The following is a 22236-nucleotide window of genomic DNA, read 5'->3' as shown; positions in this document are numbered from 1 at the left end:
TTGCAGAAAAATGAAGTTATTTTTATTTGTTTGCTAAAGAAATTTGGCTTTTATTAACCTTTTCCACAGACGCAGACAATGTATTTGAAACGAAATGTTTAATTCCACAGTACTGGCTAGTTTCAACTGTTTGCTGCATTTCAAGTGCACGTTTTCATCTTCTAGCACGTATGGCATTATGCCATAATAAAGAACCAAACATGATATAATACATTATTGGTGCTCCAAGAAAATTTACATCACGAAAACCACACTGAAAAGATTAATATCAGTTTGAGGTCTGCTTCATTGGGAATCTGGACATACAAATGTGCACTTTAAGTATGCACTTTAAATGTGCACAGTTTAGTATGGTTCACGAAATTCTGATGGTCTTGGAGTATCGTCTGTTGTCTTGTGTCTTTTATGACACAATGTATGATCTTTCAATGTTTTACATGTACGTTGTGGTAGCTGCACAAGCACAGTGTCGCCTATTATCTGCGCTCTCTGGCAACTGGTGAAACAAACCTATTTCTAACAGGTTGCGGTAAAACATTGTGAATGGTGGTTTGAAGAGCGATACTTTCAGAGTAAATATCCTTTTACGTAAGTTGAACTATGTGTGACAATGTACCATGAATTTCTTAAATCACAGAGCTTTTGACTCTCATTTAAAAATCAACTCTTTGATGATGAGCCATTTAGAAGAATTTTGAACCCTGAAGTTCAGACATTTATGTCATTGTTAAAAATTTTACTGGCACATTTGTGTGATGTATCATGAAGTGTAACACACGCAAAAAAGATCAACATTATATGCGAAAGGTTAGCTTTTCTTGCAGCTTATTAACCTTAGAGACCAATATTATATCTGAAAGCCTTGCTTTTCTTGTAGCAACACTATGTATATTAATTTAAACTACTAACTTTCCATGTTTGTGTGTTCGTGCTACTTAAGAGTGATGCTGTCAGGGGCAATTCTAGAAGTCGGTCAAGGGTGGGGCTAATTGGGGTGGGGGGGGGGGGGGCGGCAGAGGCAGGAGGTTTGATGAAATGGAATATGACTTAACAAAAGGAGAAAGGAGAGTTGGGGTCCTTTACTGACAAATTGGTAAAATTTGGTGTTGCTTAAAGTAGTTTTTGGTAACTGTTTTGGAGTTCCAACCTTCTTTGAATAATAAGTGCTGGCTGTGTTTTTTGTATGCTCTTGTTTTTTGTATGCTCTTCTCACAAAATGTATTATCCATTTTTTAGTGAATGTGAACTTTTTTTAGAAAGTGATACACTACAAGTTGTACAAATTTGAAAAATGACATATTTCAACTGCCAAGAGCTACTGATAAATAAATCTTTATTCACAATTACTTTCAGTCTTAAGATCATCATGATGTATTGTGCCCAAAATCATTAATCATTAAATGAAGGTCGGCCGAAGAACCCGAAACAGAAGCCAGTAGGCAGTTTGTCAACAAGTGGCCACAAAAGCCTCAACAATTTTGTATGATGTATTGTGTCCGGCAAGGAAGAGAACACACGAGATACATTTCATGTTAAACTGTTAATATAATTCTACATACAATGACACATACCGGTACATGTTTATAGTCATTTATGGTATTGTTCATAACAATATTAAAACTGTTCTGTCAAATAGGATAGAATCCATCCTGCGTCACTGAAGTTAGAGCAAAAAATGAAGTGTTCTCATTTGTATAACAAAATACTTTAGTATGATGCTTTTGTATAGTGTTACCTGCCATAAATAGTATACAAATACAAACATTATGCAAACACATGATATTTAAGTTTTTCATTGCTTGTATGAACATTGTCAGCCCCATTACTTTGTTTTGTACACTTAATTTCAATGACATGGTAAGGATTTTATGTTACTTGGCGCCACAGATTTAATACTGCTTTGGAAGCTGTTACAAATGACTAAATGTGTATGTGGCATTGTGTTTAAGCGTGTCTCATGTGTTCTCTCCCTTGGTATAAAGAATACTTGACGATCCAGAATGAGATTTTCACTCTGCAGCGGAGTGTGATATTAAACTTTCTGGCAGATTAAGCACCTGCCTGCGAAAGGCAAAGGTTCTGACTTCGAGTCTCAGTCCGGCACACGGTTTTAATCTTCCCGGAAGTTTCAATACTTCACGATGGTTTGACGATAGAAACAGATTGTGAGTAAAGAATTGTCATCGTAACTGCAGTCTGCTTCAGATCTCCTATGCAGCAAGCTGCGAAAATTTAAGTATTATCTGTGTTTTCCTTACATGTCACTTCTTTTTCAGTGTGTTTTTGCTTTTAGGAAGCTTTAATTTTCAAGTACTAGTAATACTGTTCCATAGATTTAGTTTTTGGTTTGAACACAGTCCAGAGACAGTTAGTGCTTATTTTCATTGTTTCCAACAAGAAGTGTCTAGTAACCACAGTTTAGTCAGCTATCAGCCACCTTTAGTGAATTAGCAGTCTAGTTAAAAGTTGATTACTTAACTCTACAGTAAATTGTAGATTTCCTAGGATGGATAGGATGTGTGACTGCTGTGTACAGATGCAGGAGGAGCTGGCCACTGTTCGCGAACAGCTGAACGTGCTGATGGCCATGGTCAGCCATCTTCAGGCTGCTGCCTCGGAGTGTAGTGGCAGTAGGGAGTCTGGTGCATCGCATGGTACACCCCAGGTGTTACATGCTTCACCCACGGTCCCTGCTGTCGAGACATTTTCGCGAGTACCGGATGCGGTTGGGTCACCCTCTCTCCAAGGGGAGTGGCGGATTCAGCGGCATTCGCGTCGCACAAGGTGGAGGGTCAATGTGGAGGCTGGCTGTGTGTCATCGCCCACTCTGCCTGTGAGTGGACATATGGCCGCTCCTTCAGCAAGGTCTGAGCAGGCACACGGGGGGAGGGGTTTATTAGTAATTGGGAGCTCCAATGTTAGGCGGGTGATGGAGCCCCTTAGGGAAATAGCGGAAAGGTCAGGGAAGAAGGCCAGTGTTCACTCTGTCTGCTTGCCGGGGGGGTCTCATCCGAGATGTGGAGGAGGCCCTGCCGGCATCGATAGAGAGCACTGGGTGACCCAACTGCAAATTGTTGCTCATGTCGGCAACAATGACTCCTGCCGTCTGGGTTCAGAGGTCATCCTCAGTTCGTACAGGCGGTTGGCGGAGTTGGTGAAGGCGGAAAGCCTCACTCGTGGGGTGGAATCTGAGCTATCTATTTGTAGTGTCATCCCCAGAACCGATCGTGGTCCTCTGGTTTGGAGCCGAGTGGAAGGCTTAAACCAGAGGCTCATATGATTCTGTGGAGATCTGGGGTGCAAATTTCCCGACCTCCGCTATCGGGTGGAGAAATGTAGGGTCCCCCAGAATAGGTCAGGCGTGCACTACACGCAGGAAGGAGCTACAAGGGTAGTGGAGTATGTGTGGAGTGCACATGTGGGCTTGTTAGGTTAGGAATTCCTTCCCTAGGCCTGACAAGATGCATCCTGAGACGCGACAAGGTAGCAGTAGGCAAAACACAACAGGGAATGACAGTATTAATGTGGTAATAGTAAACTGGAGGAGCGTCTGTAGAAAGGTCCCAGAACTGATCTCATTAATAAACGGTCACAATGCCCACATGGCTGAAACCAGATTTAAAGAGTAATGAAATTTTAAACTCAGATTGGAATGTATACCGCAGAGACAGGCTGGACGGTGTAGGGGGAGGTGTGTTTATAACAATAAAAAGTGCAATAGTATTGAGGAAAATTGATGGAGATCCAAAATGTGAAATAATTTGGGTGAAGGTCACAGTTAAAGCAGGCTCAAACATGGTAATGTGATGTCTCTATAGGCCCCCTGGCTCAGCAGCTGTTGTGGCAGAACACCTGAAGGAAAATTTGGAAAATATTTCGAGTGGAGATTTAATTTAGCAGATATAGACTGGGAGACTCAGATGCTTATAATGGGTGACAAGGACAAGAATTCAGAGAAAATTTTTTAAGTGCATTATCAGAAAACTACCTTGAGCAGTTAAACAGAGAACTGACTCGTGGCGATAACATATTAGACCTTCTGGTGACAAACAGACCCGAACTAATTGAAACAGTTAACACGGAACAGGGAATCAGCGATCATAAAGCGGTTACAGCATCGGTGATTTCAGTCGTAAATAGAAATATTAAAAAAGGTAGGAAGATTTTTCTGTTTAGCAAAAGTGACAAAAAGCAGATTTCAGAGTACTTGATGGCTCAACACAAAAGTTTTATCTCAAGTACAGATAGTGTTGAGGATCAGTGGACAAAGTTCAGAACCATCATGCAGTATGCATTAGATGAGTGTGTGCCAAGCAAGATTGTAAGAGATGGAAAAGAGCCACCATGGTACAAAAACTGAGTTAGAAAACTGCTACGGGAGCAAAGGGAACTTCACAGCAAACATAAACATAGCCAAAGACTTACAGACAAACAAAAATTACACGATGTGAAATGTAGTGTGAGGAGGGGTATACGAGAAGCATTCAACGAATTCGAAAGTAATGTTCTATGTACTGACTTGGCAGAAAATCCTAAGAAATTTTGGTCTTATGTCCAAGCAGTAGGTGGATCAAAACAGAATGTCCAGACACTCTGTGACCAAAATGGTACTGAAACAGAGGATGACAGATTAAAGGGTGAAATACTAAATGTCTTTTCCAAAGCTGTTTCACAGAGGAAGACTGCACTGTAGTTCCTTCTCTAGATTGTCGCACAGATGACAAAATGGTAGATATCGAAATAGATGACAGAGGGATAGAAAAACAATTAAAATCGCTCAAAAGAGGAAAGGCTGCTGGACGTGATGGGATACCAGTTCGATTTTACACAGAGTATGCAAGGGAACTTTCCCCCCTTCTTACAGCAGTGTACCGTAGGTCTGTAGAAGAGTGTAGCTTTCCAGAAGATTGGAAAAGGGCACAGGTCATCCCTGTTTTCGAGAAGGGACGTCGAACAGATGTGCAGAACTGTAGACCTATATCTCTAACATCGATCAGTTGTAGAATTTTGGAACACACATTATGTTCGAGTATAATGACTTTTCTGGAGACTAGAAATCTACTCTGTAGAAACCTGCATGGGTTTCGAAACAAACAATTGTGTGAAACCCAGCTCCACGAGACTCAGAGGGCCATAGACATGGGTTCCCAGGTAGATGGCGTGTTTCTTGACTTCGGCAAGGCATTTGATACAGTTCCCCACAGTCGTTTAATGAAAAAAGTAAGAGCAAATGGACTATCAGACCAATTGTGTGATTGGATTGAAGAGTTCCTAGATAACAGAATGCAGCATGTCAATCTCAGTGGAGAGAAGTCTTCCAAAGTAAGAGTGATTTCAGGTGTGCCACAGGGGAGTGTCGTAGGACCATTGCTATTCACAATATATATAAATGACCTTGTGGATAACATCCGAAGTTCACTGAGGCTTTTTGTGAATGATGCTGTAGTATATCAAGAGGTTGTAACAGTGGAAAATTGTACTGAAATGCAGGAGGATCTGCAACGAATTGACGCTTGGTGCAGGGAATGGCAATTGAATCTCAATGTAGATAAGTGTAATGTGCTGCGAATACATAGAAAGAAAGATCCTTTATCATTTAACTACAATATAGCAGGTCAGTGACTGGAAGCAGTTAATTCATAAATTATCTGGGAGTAGGCATTAGGAGTGATTAAAAATGGAATGACCATATAAAATTAATTGCCGATAAAGCAGGTGCTGAACTGAGATTCATTGAAAGAATCCTAAGGAAATGCAGTCTGATAACAAAGGAAGGAGGTTACAGTACACTTGTTCGCCCACAGCTTGAATACTGCTCACCCATGTGGGATCCATACCAGATAGGGTTGATAGAAGAGAGAGAGAGAAGATCCAACAGAGAGCAGAGTGATCCATTACAGGATCATTTAGTAATTTCGAAACAGTTATGGAGATGATAGATAAACCCCAGTGGAAGACTCTGCAGGAGAGACGCTCAGTAGCTCGGTACAGGCTTTTGTTGAAGTTTCGAGAACATACCTTTACCGAGGAGTCAAGCAGTATATTGCTCCCTCCTTTGTATATCTCGCGAAGAGACCATGAGTGTAAAATCAGAGAGATTAGAGCCCACACAGAGGTATACTGACAATCTTTCTTTCCACAAACAATGCGAGACTGAAATAGAAGGGAGAACCGATAGAGGTACTCAAGGACCCTCCACCACACACCGTCAGGTGGCTTGTGGAGTATGGATGTAGATGTAGATTCATCAGCAGGTCTTAGCAGTGTAAATTTGACATTATTCAACAAAAAGTGTTAAGCAATTATTGCCTCCATCTCCCCTCTTACCACTCCCCAGTGCGCCTCTGCCTCTGTTTCTTGAAAACTCACTTGTTCACAAGTCCTGTCCATGTTGTGGTAAGCCTTCAGAGCGGAGTCTGTCGTATTATATTTATTGTAAAAGCAGAGAAATCATCTGCATCCAGCAAACTAAAAGAAAGCCATTTTTCCTGCACCCAGATATTTCCTACTTCCCACATGATGCAAAGCATGCTGGGTTTCTGTTTATGAAGACACTCCTCTTGGTGATTGATTTCAATGTGTACTGTGCCTGTGATAACATTGTGTGAAATATTGAGGCTGACAGCTGATTACGTGTGAGGCAACCGTTCTTTATGTCTCTCTTGAAGGATTTTGAGAAGGGTGTGCAAGCTTTGCTTATTTTAGTGATGTTTTGTTAATACTTATTGTGTATTAATGTATTAATCTAAGATGGGCCATTAATTGAACACTCAAAAACTGTATATTTATCTTTTCTGGTGTAGTGTGTGTGTGTGTGTGTGTGTGTGTGTGTGTGTGTGTGTGTGGTAAGTGCAGAACTCTTTTGGTCAGTTTTCATCCAGCTCCGTAAAACAAGAAAATGTATTTTATGAGAAAAAACTTAAAAACCAAAACAAAAAATCCAGTCTGCACACACAAACAAACATGTATGGTGAAAGTTCACACACTCTTACACTAATCACTTATCCTTATTTTACATAAAGTTTATCTTGATTAAAATAACAATAAATAAATTTCATGGCAGCTTCCATTCTCTTACCAAAAATAAAAGAATATTGTAGCAAGTTTGATTTAAACCCGTGAGCACAGAAAGTTGATTGATCTCATTGCAATCTCTATATCAATTGGCTGTCACCACACTTCTCATTTAGCAAATACCTTGATGCAAAACTGTTGGTTTGTATGATTCACTTTTGCAAATACAATTTCCACATAGTTGGAAACTGATCCTTCATCCTGTATCCTGCCCATCTTGTGAGGCCACTTTGTAACATGTGGAAGAACTTATCGATGAAAATACGAGGGCCGTTCAGAAAGTAACCTCCAGTTGATTTAAAAAAATACACCAAGTTAAATAAAAATATTTTAATATATACATCTTACAACTACATCTTTGCACTATTTTTCTACATAGTCTTCATAGCGATTGAGGCACTTATCGTATCTCTTCACAAGCTTTGAAATTCCTTCTGCATAAAAATCACCCGCTTGTGCCTGGAGCCAGCCTGTGACCGCATCTTTGAGCTCTTCGTCGTCATCAAACCGCTGTGACCCGAGCCATTTCTTCAAATGCATGAAGAGGTGATAATCACTTGGCGCCAGGTCTGGGCTGTAAGGTGGATGGTTGATAACGTCCCACTTGAAGGACTCAAGAAGGGCCGTTGTTTTGCGAGCAGAGTGAGGACGGGCGTTATCGTGCAAAAAAACGATACCGGAAGTCAGCATACCACGGCGTTTGTTCTGTATAGCCCATCGTAACTTTTTTATTGTTTCACAGTACACATCTTGATTAATGGTCGTACCACGTTCCATGAATTCAACCAACAACACCCCTTTGGCATCCCAAAACAACGTTGCCATCAGTTTTCTGGCAGAAAAATCTTGCGAGGCTTTTCTTGGTTTGGTAGGCGAATTTGAATGTGCCCACATCTTTGGTTGTTCTTTTGTCTCAGGGTTCATGTACTTAATCCAGGTTTCGTCACCGGTCACGATTCTGTTTAACAATGGTTCTCCTTCGTCCTCATAACGTGACAGAAAGTCTAATGCAGAGGCCATTCTTTGAGTTTTGTGGTGGTCGGTAAGAATTTTGGGCACCCATCGTGCACAGAACTTACGGTAACCCAATCTTGCTGTCACTATCTCATACAAGAGAGTCTTAGAAATCTGTGGAAAACCAGTAGACAACTCCAACATTGAGAAACGTTGATTTTCACGAACTTTTGCATCAACTGTCTGAACGAGTTCGTCAGTCACCAATGATGGTCTACCACTCCTCTCTTCATCATGAACGTTTTCTCGTCCACTTTTAAATAAACGTACCCATTCACGGACAACTCCTTCACTCATAACTCTTGGTCCGTACACGGCACAAAGCTCATGATGAATAGCTGCTGCAGAATATCCTTTGGCTGTAAAAAACCTTATGACAGCACGCACTTCACATTTGGCGGGGTTTTCTATTGCAGCACACATTTCAAACTGCCACAAAAACTAAACTAGCGCAGGTACGACGTTCACTCGATCACGGCTTGATGCCGACTGACCTGTTGAGTGCGTGAACGCACAGATGGCGTCGCTACTCCCCCCACAACCCGCACTGTGACCAATCGGAGGTTACTTTCTGAACCGCCCTCGTATTAATATAAGTTTTGATAACTGCACTTCTTCCTGTTTGTTCTCATAGAAATTTGTGTATCATCATTTGTAAGTGGCTGAATTTTCATAAAGTTTGTGTGAATTGGATGCCCCACTTTTTGACTTCAGAGCACAAATGGAAGAGATTGGGCTTAACAATGCAGCACCTAATGGGTTACACTGAAGCAGCAGTTTATTTCCTAAGATGGACCATCTCATGGGCCAAATCATGGATTGACCACTACTATCCTGACTAATGGAATGGAAGAATCCTTCATCTCTAGAAAACAAGTTCAAATGGTTCTTTCAGCATGCAAGGTTATGGAGATTGTATCTTGGGATGTGCTGGGTGTGTCATTGCTGAAATTCCAGCCTTATAGGGAGACTATTAATACTGTATCATACTATGTCACTCTGCTATAATTATGATAGGCTGTATGCCACAAATTACCTGGACTTCAGACAACAGGGATTATTGCAGACATACATTCATTGAGAACACTTGGAACATCCACTTTACAGCTTCAGCATAGCTTCCATGAGTTTCATCTGTTTGTACCTCTTGAAAATTATCTGGATGGAAAGCACTTTGAAAACGTTGAAGCCTGTAGCTCAAGAGGCCACTTATTGGGGTGCAACCAGCTGTTATGAGAATTATTTATTACAAGCCTTCAGTGCCTTGTCAAACAATGAGACGTGTTTGAATTTACGTAGTGATTATGTTGAAAAGCAAAATAAATTTCAAGCTACTATTCACAGCACTGGTGTTACTATCCTATTTTTGTATAAGAATAACAATTAATATAATCTATTTTCAATTGCCAGTTATTCTTCCAATAAGACAACATTTCTTGAATTAATGACCCTTCTTGCTATCACTGCGTGTGTGGAAATGTGTGTAGCAACATCTACTTCCACTAAATTCATAAAACAATGCTTTACTTTACATATTTTATTAATCATGCATATTTCTTTTTATTTGTACTTAAGTTAATTGACTGAGTGCCCTGCCATGCCCTTCTTTTTGACCTACAAACCTATGTGTGAAATTCAGGTTTTCTTTCTGATAGGCCCATAGCATGTGTGAGGCTGAAGAATGACATATTACTTAAATTCTTCCAAGCTTTTGCTGCTTTTTTATTGGCACTGTAATAACTGATTGTTTTTCCATCTTATGATAAACATATAACAAATTAATAAAGTGTTAATAAAAAACAGCAAAATTTGGACAAATTTATGTAATAATTTGTGTGTATCAGCAGTACTGAATATTTCATCTTCTGGCCAGAAGTGCTGCCTGCGAGAATTTTTTTTATCTTCTTTGTTACGTATGCAAAGCACTAGATGTGACAGGAAGCATTTTTTGTAATTTCTGTAGCCTTCTGTAATCGAGATTAAGATAAAAAGATATGACGAATAGGCTAGTTTTGTTCGTAATGTGTGTTCCGTATACAGTTCACAGCAGCCTCAAGTCGGCCTTGTACACTTTGTCCACTGAGCGTGACCGACTGAAATCTGCTCTCGAGTCTGACAGCAGTGGATCTCTAAATGCGAGCAGCATGGCGACATCTGGAAGTGGAATGGTTGCAGCTCTTCGAACGTCTCTGAGTCAGGCAATACAGCAAAATGGGGAATTACGCCAACGACTGCAACGTATTCATGATGTCGCAGATCTGAGTGACCTCTCCTCAATAGGACCTGCTTCTGAGGTAATTAATACACTAATTTGTGTGCTCTACATAGTGCTGGTTTTACTCGAAAGGAATCGAGGAAGAAAATTATGACGTTTCTGCTCTTTCGAGTTTTAAATTGTATGTGAAAATACCTACCTGCGAGGACGACTTTACCATTTGTGCCAGCAGCAGGTGCTGTCACTTAGAAGATACCCATATGTTGAAAACTTTGGTGACACCAAAACCTAATTCTCAAGTTAAGGCATTTAATTGTGTTTCTTTCACTGTTTTGAACACATTTGTACACTGTCCAATCATACTGTCACCATGTGTCAGAAGTGTGAATAACCACCTTTTGCAGCATGGAGTGCTGCAAGATGTGCAGGAAGAGTGTTAGTGAAGTTCTGGAAGGTACTGAAAGGGATGTGGTGTCATGGAGACTCCAGTGCTGTGGTCAGTTACACTAGGTTTCTCGACAGTCCTACAGATTCTCAATTGGGTTTAAACCTGGGGAGTTTGGTGGCCAGGGAAGTATGGTAAACTCATCCTGGTGCTATTTGAACTGTGCACATGCACTGCCAGCTGTGTGACATGTTTCATTGTCCTGCTGGTAGATGCCATTGTGCTGAGGAAAATTAAACTGCATGTACAGGTGGATGTGGTCCCAGAGGATAAATGCATGGTTGTGTTGATCCAGTGCACATTCCAGAATGAAGAGATCGCCAAGTGAATACCACAAAAACATTCGCCAGACCTTAACACTTTATCTGTCAGCTGGGACCGTTACGAGATGTTTACTGGATGTTTGACACCGTACATGCCAGTCCAATAGAGGATAAAGTGTGATTCATCCAAAAAGGCCACCTTTTGCCACTCTAGTTGCGGTGTTGGCATGTAAATTCCACCCTTCGTCACTGATGAACAGCTGTCAGCATGGATGCGTGAACCAGGTGCCTGCCATGGAGGCCCATTTACAGAAACATTTGCTGAACTGTCATTGAGGAGACATTGTTGGTAGTGGCTTGGTTCACCTGGGAAGTCAGTTGCTCAACAGTTGAATGTCTATTCACCCGTCCACATATCCTCAGCTATTGCTCATTCCTGTCATCTGTGGCCTGTGGTGCACCACAGTTGCCTTGTTGCCAGTTTGGATAGTGCATTTTACTGTTCACATTATACTCTAACATGACCGGATGCAAACAGTTTACAAACTTGGCCAGTTCCGAAATTCTCTCACCCTTGGCCTGAAAGCCAATGATCGTGGCCTTTTGGACAGCAGATAAATTACTCCTTTCCACATTACAACAATGAGTGCACTGTTTTCTGCGTCCGCTCAACATTCTTTATATGCCCTCCACTACCAATGGAGCCACCTGCTGTCTGTGAGTGATTATTGCACATTTATGTTGAATATAGGCAGAGGTCACATTAATGTGGCTGGACCATCTATAATATAGCATTTTCATAATGAAACAGTCACTTTATTTCTTGAGTGGCAGAATATCGGGCACACTTTTGAGATACAATTCCTGATAGAGAGGAATACAAACATAGTGGTAAACTGTTGGCTCCTAGTTATTAAATGCTGTGCACGGTTATCCTCCACTGGTTCAAGTAGTTCATGTCAGCTAAATGAGAGGTTTCTGGCCTTCCCATTAGATGATAGATTAAGTAAGTTTAAGCAGATCATTAACTTCTTTTCTTCTTACAGTCCTAAACATAATGCCTCTTATTATCCTTTGTGGTAATTCTGTTAGCTAAAAAGATATGTCCAACAGTCCACTTTTTGTGGTGTTGTAGGATATGTTAAATGAAAATACCAAACATGGATACATTAGCATCACTGATCTGTGGTGGATTGTAAAATTGTCTTTTATTCTTTCTGTTGTCTACAAAAGCAGCATATGCATAAGGCATTGGTCAAGTTGGTATGTAAGTATTTGTGATTTCTATGCATACTTATTTAAGATTACAATAATACATTTCATACATTAAATATTTATTTAGCGTACTTCACAAATTTAAACATTCTTCTATGGAGGAAAAGCAGTGATGCTGTAATTATGACTTTAAAAATTTTCTGAATGTTCTGACCCCAGTTATTACTTTTGTATTTTCGAGAATTTTTTTATAAAGTTTTAACTGCCGTGTGGAAAGTACAGTTTTGACACAGGGATATGTTGATTTGGTCACATGTAAGTTTTTGTTTTGTGTGGTAAAGTGATAACATTTTTTAATAATCTCCAGTCCTTACCTGTTACATTTATGTATATACACGGTAAAGGAGGAATGCCAGTACCAGTACCCTTTTTTGCACTTTGAAAGAGCTGATAACCGCTTTACTTTTTCCCCAGAAAGTGACCCAATATTTAAGGGGGAAAATAACATTAAGAGGTTCAAAAAAGCTGATTTTTTAAAAATTGCATAAATCGTTAGCCTAACTATCCAAGAATATTCTGTCAAAATTTCAAGGCGAAATTCGCATTCATTTAGATTTTATGAGCATAGAACCGAGTGCACATCAGGTACAGGCTCGTGCACAGATTTGTCAAGGGATGAATTACTGGAGAGATGTTTAGGCGGCCACATACAAACTGCAAATGAAAGTTTTAATTCCACTATTTGGCTATTAGCACCTAAACACTTGCAGTCTGGACTAAAAATCATGGAATTGGCATCGTATTTAGCAGCGGGCTTATTCAATGAAGGAAATTCATCCCTTCTGATGGTCATGAACGAGGCAAGAATTGTAACAGGCACGCAAAGCGTCAATTATGCCAAACAAATGGATAACCAGTGCGTGAGCTGGCAGAATAAATGTAGTTCATTGGAATCTAAGGAAGATCGGAAAGCACTGCTGCAAGTGCAGAATGAAGGCTATGGTGAAGAAGGCGGCTTACTATATGGTGATGGAATCGCAGATTTTTATCTTGCCATGACTTTTTTCACATTTGGATGCAGTATATCTCAGGAAGTATAGAACTGTTCATTTTGAAAATTGACAGTATGACTCTTTATAAAATTATGAATTATATGAACCACCTTGTGAGATGATATTATGACTTTGAGGGTATTTTTCTTTGCATTATTAGAGGGAAAAAATCATGAAAATCGAAGTAAATTGTTGCAGCACCTACAAAATTTAATTTTTTTCGCTATTTTCACCTGCATTGAGGTCCATATTCTTGGAAAATAAATTATTAATGAAAACAAAACCTTTTCGATTTCAGACGAGAAACAGAATTGCTACACTTCACGCAGTTGTAGAACTATACTCACAACCTTCATCAGACATCACTGTGTAACTTTGTTATTTTTGGCTAAAATTATCCAAAAAAGTTCACAAAAACTGTTCGAAGTATGAATGAAATGATGTCAAAATTTGATTAAATTCTAGTTAATTCTTCCAATCCAAAAAAAGTCTCAAAAATCAGTGTGAATCAGGCTCCTAATGCAGTTTTCCCCCTTAAGACAAGAATGAAAGTACGCATGATATGTATTCATCATTGTTTTCTCGCTGCTGCAGGATTTTAGTGAACACAAAACGTAACCTGGCTTGCTCAGTTTTGTGTTGAGGTACTCAATATGTGTATTTCATTTTGCATTGCTTTGCAACCGCAGTCCTAAGAATTTGATTTCTATACTATTAACGACAAGCTCATTGTTGATAGACACAAACTGAATGTACATAGCCTTTTGGGGTCATTGTGGAATTTTAGTGCATTAGTTTTTGTACTATTTATGTCAAGTTGATTGTTATGTGTCCAGTTGCTAAGTTGTTTTGAGACAGGTTCCTGTTATTCTTCCTTATTTTCTCCTTTTAATGGAATTATGGAGTCTTCAGCAGATATGATAATTTTATTAGCATCCACTTTAGGGAAGGAACAGAAGAGGTCCGTTTACTGATCCTTGGGATGTACCATATTTAGTTAGTTTATAGCTGTAAAATTGTTTAGAAATAGCTTGTAGACTGACATTTGTGTGCTTGATACATGTTCTTGCTTATGATTGCTCAGGAAAGAATTGATCCAATTGTTGAACAGACGTCAAATACTCTATTTTTCAAGCTTTGACAGCAGAGGCTTATGATCTGCTGTATCAAAAGCTTTTGATGGGTCAATGAATAGGGACAGGAAAATTTTGTGAAAGTGGTAACATGAAAAATAATGTGAAACTTGCAGTTTTTAATGAAATAGCGTGAAGTCTGTGATGCTTACACGATAACACACAGTTTGTAATTTTGGAGTGGAAAAACGTTATAAATCTCAGGATGACAGTTCACTAATATTCTTAAGTGATCCTTACCAAATGTTAAAATTGCATTTTGACTTCTAATCTCCTAAAGGCTGAGCTTCATATCTGATCTTAAAATAATGGTTAATTTGCCACAAACAAACTTTGATGTGATGAAGAAAATAGCTCTGAATTTGGCAAAAATAAAACCTGAATTTGGCAAAAAACTATACCAAATTTGGCAAAATAAATAACACTAAATTTGGCCATAAAATAAAACAATTTTTTCCTGCATCTAGCAGTAAATAACTCTTGTTAATTCCTGTTTCCTGTCTGTATGCTATTGATGCACTCACAAATGGCCGTTGTTGTTCACCTCATTTTTCTGAATTGATGTTGTTCATTACATAGGTTACTGTTTCTTTTTTTTTTTTTAAAAAATTTCTTTTCTTAGTATTTTGTAATGTTTTGCATAATACGTATGTAATTCAGGTGAGGAGTTTTTCATGTTATATATTTTATGAAGGCTTTTTTTTTTTTTCTGGAATGAAAACCTTATTCCCCTTGTGACCCAACAGGTTGTTTTAAAATTACAGTTTCTGTGGAAATGCAATTTGAAAGAAATAGGTTATTGTATCAATGAAAGTGTTGAATTTTTCTTTTATGTCACTGTTTTTGTAAATATGTGACCATTGTTCTTTCTACTCAAGTAGTTCGTTATCCTGGCTATAGCTCCTACATGTGGTTCTTAAAAGCACTTTCTTAGCAATAATGCCTTTTATTTTCAGGCTTAGTATTTTAGCAAATTGGCCACTAAAGCCTGCATTGAAAATTTTTAATGAAGTGCACTTTTAGCACATGTTGAGTAGAAACTGATCTAGATCTGTTTCGCAAATGTCTGTTATGTGGGTAGCAGCTTTTACTTCAATCCTTAAGCTGGATGATGTAGCAAGATTCAAAAGGTCCTCGCTGTATCTACTTTTTGTGAGGAAATTCGTGTCGAAGTCGCCACAGATTACACAGTGCTGCATTTTAAAACTTTGGAGCTATGCTTTACAACTGTCAGCTAATTTTTAAACAGTGTAATGTAATTAGATAGATAAAATAAATCTACTTCCTTAGTGGTGGCAGGAGAACATGCACTTAAAAGAAGGTTATACTTATACACACTTCAAAAACAGTTTTGCATCACCCTGGTTCCCAGAACTTCTGAAGACAGACATTGACTGTGGATATTGTATCACAGACACAGTCGCTTTGACCATTCAGAGATGTCACCAAAGCCGCCCAGAGATGTAAACAACTATGCATGAGCAGCGCCTATTAGACGGACAGGGTCCAACAGCCAATCAGTTCCAATCATTCCACCAGGAAGGAGGTACAAGACTCTTGTTGTCTGTAGTTCAACCATGCCTGGACGGTCAATACCACAGTTTGAATGTGTCCACATTGTTACTTTGTGCCAGGTAGGGCTCTCAACAAGGGAAGTGTCCAGGGGTCTCGGAGTGAACCAAAGTGATGTTGCTCGGACATGGAGGAGATACAGAGAGACAGGACTTATCGATGACATGCCTCGCTCAGGCCATCCAAGGGCTACTGCTGCAGTGGATGACTTCTACCTATGAATTATGGCTTGGAGGAACCTTGACAGCTACGCCACCATGTTGAATAATGCTTTTCGTGCAGCCACAGGACATCATGTTACAACTCAAACTGTGCGCAATAAGCTGCATGATGCGCAACTTCACTCCCGACGTCCATGGCGAGGTCCATCTTTGCAACCACGACGCCATGCAGTGCGGTACAGATGGACCCAACAACACGCCGAATGGACTGCTCAGGCTTGGCATCATGTTCTCTTCACTGATGAGTGTTGCATATGCTTTCAATCAGACAATCATTGGAGACGTGTTTAGAGGCAATCCAGTCAGGCTGAACACCTTGACACACTGTCCAGTGAGTGCAGCAAGCTGGAGGTTCCCTGCTGTTTTGGGGTGGCATTATGTGGGGTTTACGCATGCTGCAGGTGGTCATGATAGGCACCATAATGGCTGTACGATACATGAATGCCATCCTCCAACGGATAGTGCAACCATATTGGCAGCATATTGGTGAGGCATTTGTCTTCATGGACGACAGTTCGCACTTCCATCATGCACATCTTGTGAATGACTTCCGTCAGGATAACGACATCACATGACTAGAGTTGCCAGACATGAACCCTATCGAATGTGCCTGGGATTGATATTAAAGGGCTGTTTATGGACGACGTCACCCACCAACCACTCTGAGGGATCTGTGCTGAATCGCTATTGAGGAGTGGGACAATCTGGACCAACAGTGCCTTGATGAACGTGTGGATAGTATGCCACGACAAATACAGGCATGCATCAATGCAAGGGGACATGCTACTCGGTAATAGAGGTACCGGTGTGTACAGCAATCTGGACACCACCTCTAAAGGTCTCACTGTATGGAGTTACAACATGCAATGTGTGGTTTTCATGAGCAATAAAAAGGACAGAAGTAATGTTTATGTTGATCTGTATTCCAGTTTTCTGTACAGGTTCGGAACTCTCAGAACCAAGGTGATGCGAACCTTTTTTTGATGTGTGTGTAAGCTTTTGGCACCAGTGGCTCCCTCATCTAGCTGAAGGGTTGAAGGGGAAGGAAGAGGGGTGAAGGAAAAGGACTGGAGAGGCTTAGTAAAAGGGATAGATTTTGGAAAAGTCACCCAGAACTGGTGTTCGGGGGAGAGTTACTGGAGGGGATGAGAAGGAAAGACTGAGTGTTGGGGACTGCACCAGATGAGGTTTGAAAACCTGAGAGCTGTGGAAGACGGGTTATACGCAAGACAGAGATTACTCCAAAAATATCATGCACGAGTTAATAAGAGGGAAAAGCTAAGTTCATTGTATGTAACAGAGGGGGAGAGGGAGGGTGAAAAATAGACAGGTCAGAAAATAAAAGATGTAGAAAACTGAAACAGAGTGAAGGAAGGAGTAGTCATTGGGAATAAATGCTGAGATAGAAGAAATTAACGTAATTTAAGACCAGATGGATGGCGAAAACCTAGGACATGTTGTAGCGCTAGTTTCCATCTGTGGAGTTCTGAGAAACTGATGTCTGGGGGAAAAACCTATATTGCGCGTGTGGTGAAACAGACACAGTGTCATAACTGTAATGTTGCAGAGCATGCTCTACAACAAGATAGTGTGTGTTTTTTTTAACAAAGGATGGGGCCACTCCACGCCCGCACCAACGTGGTGACCAACACAAAAGTTCTACTGTCACCTCCGTATGCATGTTAGTTTTGAATCAAGGCGTCACAGGATGCAGGCTGTGATGTTATCCATGCGTCTGGGTAAGACTACTCATTAACATGGTCCATCAGGAGATAGAAGTGGTCAGAGCGATCGAAGGGTAGCGGTTGTAAGAGCAGAGGAAAAAAAAGTGCCAAGGCCAGCGCCAAGGGAAAAAAAACCTCTGCGACAGTAGGACGGGTAGTAAGGGCAGTAGCGGCTTGCTATCTGCGACAGTGCATGCAAGGTGTGGTTGTGTTAGTTCGAGGTATCGTGCATCGTTACCTTTGTCGTTGTTGGAGCTTGTTGCGGCGCTTGCTGCAGTTGCTGCGTCCCTGCAACAGTTCAAGGTCGTTGTGGATTAGTGGGCGATCGGTCATAGATCGGCTCACGGACTGTGTAGGGGGGTGTGTGTGGCTGGTTTGCGTGCTGTGTACAGTACGGTTTCCCTGCGGTTGCCTGTTTTTCGGCTAGTCGTACATCTGGGTTTCCAGTAATAACTGTGTTGCAGGGGCTCGCCAGTACTGTCGTGTTAGCGTTCTATAGACCATAGATGTTCAGTTCCTAGCCAGTAATGTCTTTGGTCTGTTATGCTTCCATCTATGGTTGTGGTCGTAGTTACCCAGAGAAAGGATAAACGGGTTGCGCGAGTGTCTCGTGTTATTGTACAGTCGTGTGGAGAGTTTTTGGAATACCTGCAAGATAGTATCTAGCCGGTATTCCCGGTGAAGGTCCGCGATGCGTGTGTAGCGCGGAGCGTTGCTTATGATTTTGAGTACTTTGTTCTGTATGAGCTGCAGACGGCGCAGGCGAGTTGGCGCAGCGTATCCCCAGACAGGGGCTGCGTACGTCATCAGGGGTCTAATAAGTGTCATGTACATGGACCTAGACACCCTCCTGTTTAGTGTGCTACGCCTGTTAAGCATAGGGTAGAGTTGTTTGAGCCTCGCGTTAGCTTTGTTGGTCACGTGTTGAATGTGGTCCCCCCAGAGTAGTTTCCTGTCCAGCCAGACACCGAGGTATTTGACCTTCTCGCGGAAACGTATTGGGCGTGTGTGTAGTGTTATTGGGTTGCAGTGCTGATGTTTGCGCAGTTGCTTCGGTCTTCTAGGGAACAGAACGGCCTCGCACTTGTCGACGTTTACTCTAACACGCCATTTCGCCAGCCAAGGCTCCGCCGTTCTGAGTGCGGTCTGTAGTCGTGAGTTAATGTTAGACGGCTTCCAATCGTGCGCAAGGATGGCAGTGTCATCCGCGTAGATTGCTACCGTCGTGTTATGAGTAGCTGGGAGGTCGTTGATGTAGAGGTTAAACAGTAAGGGCCCTAGGATGCTTCCTTGGGGTACTCCTGCCTGTATACCATGTCGTGTCGATTGTTTGCCCTGCACGTCAGTGTTGAAACTCCTGTCCGTGAGATATGAGTGTATGAGACGTACGAGCCCGTCGGGGAACCCTGCGTCACTGAGTTTGCGTATTAGGCCGTTGTGCCATAGACGATCGAAAGCCTTTTCGACGTCCAGGAACACTGCCCCAGTTGCCTTGCTTGTGTTGTATCCGTGTGTTATGTATTCAACGACGCGGAGGAGTTGTTGTGTTGTTGAGTGGTGATTCCTGAAACCGAATTGCTCCGGTCTCAGGGTGTCGTTTGTGATGCAGTGCCTGGTGAGTCGTTTTAATATTACCTTCTCAACGATCTTGCTGAGCGTGCTCAGCAGACTGATGGGTCGGTAATTTTGTGGGAGGGAGTGGTCTTTCCCCGGCTTCCTGAACATCAGGACCTTGGCCGTCTTCCAAAAGGCGGGGAAGTGTTGGTGTTTGAGTATGGCATTCGTAATGTGTGCTAGGTAGTCTACAGCTTTGTCCGTGAACTCCTGGAAGACACGGTTTTGAATGCCATCGTGACCAGGGGCCTTCCTAGCGGTGGTATGCGTGATGGCCCATTTGATTTCTGCTGTACTAGCTTGTCGGATGTTGTTGCGCGCTGGTTGGGCCAAGATGCGTGTGACCTCCTGGTCCGTATCAAGTGTGAATGCTGGGTCTGAGGGATCCAGGTTCGGTGTGAATGACGCTGCGAGTGTGAGGGCCATCAGTTCCGCTTTTTCTTCCACAGAATATGCTGGTCCGTTTGGCCCTTGTAACGTGGGGGTGTACAGTTTCTCACTGGTGAAGTGTCGGACTAGCTGCCATACGCCAGGCTGCGTGGTGTCTAGCCCTTCGAGTTTCTGGTCCCACTGTTGTGTCTTGAATGTTTGTATTTTTTCTCGGATTATACCCTGGAGCCTGTTAATGTGCCGTTTGAAGTGCTGGCGCCTGGTACACTGCCAGTGTCTCCTGAGGCGGTTCCTCATTGAGATTAGGCCCAGGATTTCCTGGGGCAGGGCAGCACTGTGTTGTTGTGGCGTGCGGATTGGTATGGTGTTGGCTATTGCGTCCTGGACGGCGCCGGTGAGGGTTTCGACTGCCTCGTCAATTTGGGCTGTCTCGTTAATCGCGTGGGTTGGTGGGATGCGACTGTCAAGCGTTTCCTTGAACTGGGTCCAATTCGCGCGCCTGTAGTCTAACATCCTGCGTTGTTCCATGTTCTGCAGTGTTTCTTCAATGTACAGTATAACGGGTTGGTGATTTGAGGGCAGATCGTTTTCAACGGCAACGTTGAGTGTCGTTGTTATGCCCTTGATGAGGGCCATGTCTAGCACGTCTGGCCTGTGTCCCCTCCGGTAGGGAATGTGCGTCGGTTCGGTCGGCACTAGTGTGATGTAGTTTCGTCCTAGTGCATGTTCATATAGTTTCTTGCCGTTGGAGTTTCGTATTCGTGAGTTCCAGTCCGGGTGTTTTGCGTTAAGATCTCCAGCGGCTATTACGCGCCGTGATATGTTGAGTATTGTGCTGATGTCGCGTGTTTTGATGTTTTTAGGGCTGTTGTATACTGACACCAGTGTAGTGTAGGCTCCGTTGAACACGACCCTGACGGCGGTTGCCTCTAGTTTTTCGAGTTCAGGGAGCACTATGTTTGTGTGTTCTATGTCTTTGTGTAGTGTGCATGCGTTGGAAGCGTGATTGCCAGCGCATCCGCGGCAACGGGGTGCCAGGCCGCAGCGGAGGCCCGAATGACCGAACCGCTGGCAGTTGTTACATTGTTGGGGGACTTATGGCGGTTCGTAAGTTTCTACCCTTACGTCCATCCGCAGAAGGCTTTTTATCTGCAGAAGGCCGCGGGAGGCGGCCGTATCGGCCATCTCGACCAGGTAGTGTGGTAGACGGCGGTGGGAGCGGAAGCCTGTCATCCTGGAAGCACTTTTGCAGTCGAATCCAAGGAAGTTAAGCGCCGCTTGTACTGTGTTGTTTGGGGTGTTGGGGTCCACTCCCTTTACCACGTACTGCTGTGTCCGTTCTTCGGCGGTCCTGTACGTATAGTGCTCGATTTCCTTTTCTTTGAGGAAGATAAGGAGATCTTTATATTCACTGTTAGTTGATACGTACAGTGAGGCCCTATCCCCAGAGTACTTCGTGTGTAGCGTGCAAGGTGAGTGCCTTTCCGCGAATGTTGTGTTGAGGACGCTGAGGTCCCCGTAGTTCTGGATTACGACTGGGGGAAAACCAGTCTTCTGTTGTGTGGGCGTAGCTGCGGTTGGTACTTGTGTGGTGTTGCTGACCACAGGTCGGGTCGTGTTTGTTGTTGTATTGGTGTTCCTAACATGAAGCGCGGGTTTTGGTGTAGGTAGCAGCGCCTTTCGGCTACCTTGCGAGTGTGGTTGCTCGCTTGTTTGCGTGGTGTTTCTTTGTTTGCGTCGTGGGCCCTCCACCTGCCAGGGCCCAGTGTAGTGTTGTTCTGTGTCCGCATCTGCGGCTGCCGGTTCCGCCGTTGGAGTCGGTTGCCGCAGTGGGACAGTGGTGCATGAGTCACCAGATGCAGGTGAATGTAATGTTATGTGCAGTGTACTTGTCCGCGTGGGAGACTCACTTGTGCCGCAGAGGTCGGTTATCAATCGACGCTGGCTTAGCAGTTCCTGCGCTTGCGCAGCGATCTGCCGGTCCTTGTCGGCCAACACCTCCTCAACGGCGGCAAGCGGGACGCTGACGTCGACGGGAACAGCCGACTCTCGCGCCTCTTTAGCTGCAGCCTTGCTGCGGGTTAGGGCGGGGGAAACACCGGCGGAATCTGCCATCGTGTGTTTGCAGGAGCTTTATTTGGTATGGGTGGGCACGACAATTATGCTTTTTCTGAAAAGAAAAGGCTAATAGTAGGTCCTATAGAAGAGGGGGAATGCCCTACGGCCTACCGTGCGCCGTTGGTGCAGTGGCGCGGCACCTAAAGGAGGTGCGGAGGAAGAGAAGAGACCTACAGTACGCGGGGT

At 42.6% G+C, this 22236-nt stretch overlaps 1 protein-coding gene across 1 annotated transcript in view; it reads left to right on the top strand.

Annotated features, from left to right (window-relative positions):
- Positions 1 to 22236, top strand: part of LOC126416263 (oxysterol-binding protein-related protein 6-like) — a 259898-nt gene that overhangs the window by 139483 nt on the left and 98179 nt on the right. Inside the window, exon 10 of the mRNA XM_050083896.1 lies at positions 10129 to 10382. Within this exon, the coding sequence (XP_049939853.1) occupies positions 10129 to 10382 (254 nt within the window). The remainder of the gene's footprint in view (positions 1 to 10128; positions 10383 to 22236) is intronic.

The sequence above is a fragment of the Schistocerca serialis genome, chromosome 8, assembly GCF_023864345.2.
Source record: "Schistocerca serialis cubense isolate TAMUIC-IGC-003099 chromosome 8, iqSchSeri2.2, whole genome shotgun sequence".
NCBI classification, from domain to species: domain Eukaryota; kingdom Metazoa; phylum Arthropoda; class Insecta; order Orthoptera; family Acrididae; genus Schistocerca; species Schistocerca serialis.
This window is presented reverse-complemented; position numbering and strand designations above follow the sequence as displayed.